Source organism: Anarrhichthys ocellatus, unplaced genomic scaffold (genome assembly GCF_004355925.1).
Source record: "Anarrhichthys ocellatus isolate YVR2014 unplaced genomic scaffold, GSC_Weel_1.0 scaffold39, whole genome shotgun sequence".
Classification (NCBI taxonomy): domain Eukaryota; kingdom Metazoa; phylum Chordata; class Actinopteri; order Perciformes; family Anarhichadidae; genus Anarrhichthys; species Anarrhichthys ocellatus.
The window spans coordinates 551167-557923 of record NW_022280069.1 but is presented as its reverse complement, the minus strand read 5'-3'; the positions used below and the strand labels follow the sequence as shown (position 1 = coordinate 557923).

At 42.4% G+C, this 6757-nt stretch overlaps 1 protein-coding gene across 1 annotated transcript in view; it reads left to right on the top strand.

The window, feature by feature from the left end:
* The first annotated feature begins 454 nt into the window (after positions 1 to 454).
* rab11al (RAB11a, member RAS oncogene family, like) overlaps positions 455 to 6757 on the top strand; it is a 10110-nt gene continuing 3807 nt past the window's right edge. The window contains exons 1-4 of the mRNA XM_031867290.1: positions 455 to 788; positions 3754 to 3949; positions 4747 to 4940; positions 6527 to 6607. Of these exons, the coding sequence (XP_031723150.1) occupies positions 749 to 788; positions 3754 to 3949; positions 4747 to 4940; positions 6527 to 6607 (511 nt within the window). The 5' untranslated portion in view covers positions 455 to 748. The remainder of the gene's footprint in view (positions 789 to 3753; positions 3950 to 4746; positions 4941 to 6526; positions 6608 to 6757) is intronic.

Below are 6757 nucleotides of genomic sequence, written 5' to 3'. Positions count from 1 at the left end.
AAGGAAAAGTAATAAAGTATCAAAGCTAATAAAACTCTGTTAAATGTATTTTTGAGTTATTAAACTGGGCCCAGTGTCTCCATGGACCCCCAAACAGAACAATAGGGTTGATATACTCAGTGTGTCTTCTTTTGTCTCTCTGATCAGCTCCATTGCTTGCTGTATTACCACTGTATTTGTGTACTGTACTAGGCTGCTGCGACACGCGCTGCAGTGAGGTATTTGTCATACCACTTGTTTTACCAGCTGGGCTTTGCTTTGCTTATTAATTAACCTGCGGCTCGACGTTACCTGTTTTAAGGCTTGGGGACCGCATACGTCATCACAGCGGCACAACTAATAACCGACGGCGGAGCGGACCAATCACAGTCGACCTCAGTGACAGGTGTCCATCAGCTGTTGACCAGTAGGAGGCGAGGCAGGGGCGGGACAAAAGAAACTGACGTTACGTCGCAGCCTCGGTAATGGCAAGTGACAGAGGGCGAGACAGACGAGGCGAAACTTTTTCAGCTACCAGTTGCCGTTGGATGTTTTTATGCTTGATAACAAGCAGCAGTGTCACATTCTTTTGACATTTGTCATTATTATTTTTTAGCGTTACTAGTCGTTTGAGTGAGACTTTACCGTCTTCCGCGTGAGGCTAACTAACGTTAACGTACGCACACGAAGTAGTAGTTGAAATACACCATTAAGTTTTGTGTTCCGACTTCGAGTTAAATACGTAGAGAGACGCCGAAGAAGAGAAGCTATGACCAACCGAGAAGACGAGTATGACTATCTTTTTAAAGGTGAGTAGCTGTTTGTGTTCTAAGCTAGTTAGCTCAACTTCGACACCAAGCCGTTCACCTGCGAGTCATTTGATGCCGACTTGTTAAAGGTGTTGACCCGCGTGCCTAACGACAAGGTGTCGCGCGACATTGAAGACAAAGGCACCTGCTGTTCGCAGCAACTATTACTGAAGACGTATTCTTTCGACATAGGCGCTACAGCTCATAAAGGCAGTTTATAAGTACTCTTTATGTTTAAAGCAGCATCTGCAGTAGAGTCTTCATCTTGCAGGCCGATGATGCAATCATGTTTTGGGGGGATGCGATGTTGATCAATAGGGGGGGGTCATAATATGTGGCAGGTCAACAAATCCAAACAACCTCCATCCATACCTGGAGAATACATGGAGTTTGGGTTCTTTAGTTTTGTACCTGAGGACTCCATGGTGTACCTGCAGTTTGAATCTACTTTGGCAAAAAAACATCTCTTCTTTTGTCACTAACATCCAATTGTTCCACCACCTTAACTTTAATATTTAACATTTCTCAATATATGGTCCAGCAAACATCATAAACCTCATTCATAGATATCAATATATACTAATGTATACTGGGGGTGGAGAGTGATTGTTCCTTTAATGGCTACCTAGTACAAAAAAAAAGTAGTTCATAGTTGAATCTTGTCACAAGCGAAGCGGAAATGAAGTGCTCATGGTCTGTTCAATTATAGAACACCAAACAAGCATGTGTTGTCAAACTGGAAATACCTGCATGAAGTGTGTGTACTTGTGTGTGTGTGTGTGTGTGTGTGGCCACAGTGTCCCTGAGCATAGAGAAGACGAGATTTACGTACTTACTCACTCACTCTCTCTCTGATAAAGTGACATGGCTCTTGGTGACCAAATGGCAAATTTGTCTGAATCGTGCAGCGGCGGTGCAAGGACACTGATAAGGTATCGGCCGCCTTCTCCGTTGTCTGCTCGAACCAGGAAAGAGCTCAACCTTATTGTCATGACTCTCCTTTTGTTCCTACAACCTCCTTTTGTGCCTTGCTGTTAGAAAGCCCGAGTCAAGTTGGGTGAGGCGTCAGTGAGTCACATAAACCCGACTGATGGAGAGACATCAGTGCAGGTAGTCATCTTGCTGAAGCATACCTGTCTCATGTTCATTTTAGTGATGTGTATGAGCCTTAATATTGGGTATTTGTTGTAAAAACAATTCATACAAACTGCTTCAATGCAGTTTTTTTTTCTCACAAAGCATATTTTTGGATTTAAAGGCACATTTCACTGCCCAACTGATTATATTATGTTAAGGCCATCTGCTTATTTTAGTGGATATACAATATGTATATTTTAAATGTTTTAAATCTAAAAGGGTCTCTTGACGATTGCCAGCATTATGCACGGATTTAATTCCACATCAATGGAGAGGATGTGATGGTTATCTGTTATTCCATTCACAGGGATTCAGGAGATATCAATGAATCTGACTGAACAGACCGAGACACTGACTCAGATTCTCAGTATTACTTAGTTCCATTCTTTATTTTTCTGCCGTACCTCTGGACAGTCACAGGCTGGACCAGATCCCTGGGTGTAGTGTTGTGTAATGTAATAGAGAGGTGTCATATGTCTTTTTACCTGAAGAATGCAAACCCAACAATAGTGAATGGGCGTGTAATGCAGCCATGATATTAGGCGTCTCGTGGCAGAGCACTTTGACATGATTTGCATGATGGTTTTTGTCCTCCACCCAAGATCTTTTGTCTTTGGCGATATGGAGAATGACAATGTTACCCTTTTTATCAGGCATGTAGGAGAGCCACACTGCTGGTATGTGAGGTCCTCACAGGTGCCCCATATTTGTATTATTTCAAAGTCTAAATAAGTCAGAACGGGTTTCTACTCGTGCCTGTTACACCATACTGTAGTACCACAGACACATTTTGATACAGTTTCCCTTTAGAATGAGCAGTATTGCTTAAACGCAAGTGTAGACACTGTGGTCGGTTTGTTAATGCAGTTTCAACATTCCATAACAATTTCCTATTTCATAATAGTAGGGTGGTGTGCCGGTGGTGCGCTGGTGTGGTTGGTTCCTTTTGACACACTGACTCACCTGACAATTGTAGAAGTAGTTTTCTGATAAACACTCGCCCTAATAACGCCTTTTTAAAGTACTTTTTAAGAGGGCGTCCAGTGGAGGAAACGCAGCATCTAAGCTCCTGTTTTTATTGTTGTGATTACACACGAAGCATTAAAGGAAAAGCTCCACATTGTAAATATAGTCATTTACCGCTCTCACGCCATGTCAGTAAAAATCCTGCTGATGTTTGTATCTAAACCAAAGCAGGGCCTTTTTTTACAAGTGTAGCTTATGTTAGATTTAATAGATTTGTATGCTTTGTTTGGGAAGTGTGAATGGTGGCCCCAAAGCTAAAGTAATTTGGGGGAAGTGCTTGGCATTTGCACAAACTTCAGCAGAGTTTCGGCTCCATAGCGAGTGCTCAGTTTAAGGCGTTGTCTGAACATTTTAGATTTATTTTAGATTATAAGTCTTTAAAACAGGACAACAAATCAATTGAAGTTACCATGCGGTATGATCTGTCTCAGTTCTCTTGATGATTTAAAAACATTAAATGTATTTACAGTCAAATACTGTTATGGCTGAAGTACATTTGGCAGGTGAAACTGCAGTGAATCACTGGTTTCACCTGTTCTCAGTCTGCGGGTGTTTCCTGAAAATATCAGATGGTTCCAGTATTTTGTATGCTCAGTGGGCGTGCCCGGAGTTTCTGCTCCACTTCGGCTGGGAGCCACACACATGCGTCATTGATGGAGCAGCGCAACTAATAATACTGATAGTCAAATTTGATTTAGAAAAAAGTCAACCCATCTTGTTCTGTGTAACTTCTTCTAGAGTCTACAATAAACCTTATAACTGATGATGATTGTTCCAAATCCCCCTTTTCTTTCCCCTGCAGTGGTGCTGATTGGAGATTCGGGTGTCGGGAAAAGTAACCTGCTGTCCCGCTTCACCCGAAATGAGTTCAACCTGGAGAGCAAGAGCACCATCGGGGTGGAGTTTGCCACACGCAGCATCCAGGTAGAGGGCAAGACCGTCAAGGCTCAGATCTGGGACACAGCTGGTCAGGAGCGATACCGAGCCATCACTTCTGCGTGAGTACAGTAATCATTGAAGCCTTTTGCTAGAGCTCCATTACGCTGTTATGGTGTCTGTTGTCACAGGCTTTCACTTCCACACATAAGCAGTGATAATAAACCACTTCACGCAAGTACATGCTCTCTTGAAGAAAATAATGGGTCTTTTAATTATGTCCAGCATACATGCAGACACACAGCTCCACATGCAGCGGCTCAAATAAGCATGTTGATATAGATACTAAGCACAGGAACCTATAAGGGCCTCTTCTGCTTCCTCATGCATGTGCATTGGGACATTTTTTTTTTTTTTTCACAGTCGCATGACGTTTCACTGCATTATGAACGTCTGGGGTTGTAGGTTAAGGGTTGTAAACGTCCAACCAAGAGTCATCTTCCCTCCACAAATTCAGTTTAGAATCATCATTCCTAAAATAGTTAGAAGGATCTCTGAAGTGATTAATACTACAAAATGCAGCCTTTTGCCTCAGGGCAGGAAGCGTTTCGTTAATCACAGCTTCCTCCTCGTCTCTCGATCAAGTTCCCGTCCCAACATTTGTCTTTTTTAGTAGTCTGCCTCAATGGCGTAACCAAAAAATAAGTAATGTCAGCCAATGTTCACTTGTCTTATGAGCTTTGTGTACAGTGTGTTTTTTTGGGAGCATTTACTGTTTTATTTCTGGTGTTTCTCAGCTTCAAAGCTGGCCGAGCCCGTGTGACACACCCGCCAAGAATCCTGAAATCAACAGGCTGCGGCAAGAACGAGTTTTCTGCTCTTCATTTATTTCATGTCCGCCTCCTCTTGTGTTGTCCAGGTACTACCGCGGAGCAGTCGGAGCCCTCTTGGTTTACGACATCGCCAAGCACTTGACTTACGAAAATGCTGAGCGCTGGCTGAAGGAGCTGCAGGACCACGCAGACAGCAACATAGTCATCATGCTAGTGGGCAACAAAAGTGATCTACGCCACCTCAGGGCGGTGCCAACGGATGAGGCCAAGGCCTTGGCAGGTAGTGTGTGTGTGTGTGTGTGTGTGTGTGTGTGTGTGTGTGTGTGTGAGAGAGCACAGACAGATAATCACCAGGTTAAAGTTATGATAATGAGCCTAGATGGACTGAGCTGAACCCTAGCTGCTTTAATTACTCTTAAGTGTTTATAACATACGTGTTGTGCGCTCATTACCACTGGGAACACCTATGTTAGAAATGTTTGCACAACGTACGGCATTTTACCCCAAATGTCCTTGACTGCGAGTATATAAAAGCAAGCACAGCTCGAGGTCAAAAGTACTTTAGATTTAGATTAATTCAACTTCCGTTTATCTCACACCTCTGAGAATCTCAAGGCTTTGTTTCAGAGCAGGTCTGTTTGTTACGGTCAGACTTGCGGTACAATTGTGTCACCCTTTTGACTCTCGCACACTGTTATTTTAGATTAGTTGGGCCACATGTTTTCTCCTGACCTTGAGTTTATTGGCTCGGGTCCGAGTCAGCGTTGTACCTCTTTTGACTGTTAAATCACTCTCGGTAGGACGCCCTGTTGATTCGTATTGGAGTGAAAAGAATAATTTTCGTTGCTGGTTAAATATTGTCTGTGCCTCTCGGTGCGTTCTGAATTTACTGATTTTGTTTTTCTGTTCCACAAACGTAATTTATGAAGCCTAGTTTACATAAAGACCGCGGTGGTGGACACGTCCATGCAAAGTGTGTCGTAAGGCCACGAGTGAAGTGAACAGCGACAGTGGACCAGTCTCATGTCTCACTCACGCCACTGTGAGGACATGATCCCTCCATGTAGGATAGTAGTAACTGTTCTCCTTTGTACTTGGATATCACAATGTATAGATAGCCAAGAAATGAGACATGTTTCTTAGTTCCATGACTTATATTTTAGTTTTCTGGTTGTTGATCAGACCAAGTAAGCATTAAAAAAAAAAACATAGTTTATTACTTTTTGATAAGAATCTGTCCTTCACTGTTTATTATAGACCTTTTTAATGGAAGACGTTTTGACATTTTTCACGTTAAGAAACGATAATGATATGAATGATAAAATGAATGATGGCTGAATTCCATCAAGCTGCTTAGTTTTCAAGGTCCTGGCTCATTAGGACACATGAGGAAAATAGTTACAATAATAGAGTAAACCATTAATTCCTTATTTGAATACAGATTGATCGTGCCTTAGTCGATATGTACACTATGTAATACAGCAGCATAACCTTTTTTTAATAGCAGTTGTATCCCAACAGACTTTGCTTACAAAGCATTTGCATTATATTCTTTATTCTGTCTTTGTGAGTAACGTCATTGTATTTGATCACGTTGTAAATAAATAGCAGACCAGTCAGCTGTCACACAACCCATTAGATCTCTCTATAAGTACAAAGCAGTTCACCGTGAGCGATCAAACAGGAAGCAGCTGAAATGACTCCCCTTCTAGGGGGAACCCTGGAGTGAGTGCATTATGTAGAAGAAATCAATCCCTGGATCAGTGCAGTGGTAATGCCAGTACAACACAACAACACACCTCAGCTCAGAGGAGTTATGAAAGTTAAACATAAAGCACATTTTGTGCGTGTGTGTGTGTGTTACAGAGAAGCACGGCTTGTCCTTCCTGGAGACGTCAGCGTTGGACTCGTCTAATGTGGAGCTGGCTTTCCAGACTATTCTTACAGGTGGGTTTCACATTTGTGTTTGTTTCTTCGTTCATGTTTAAATCAAATTAGATGGAATGAATGTGCATTTGATCCTGAAGCTCCTAAGCCATCAAATGATAATTGTGTGTGTGTGTGTGTGTGTGTGTGTGTGTGTGTGTGTGTGTGTGT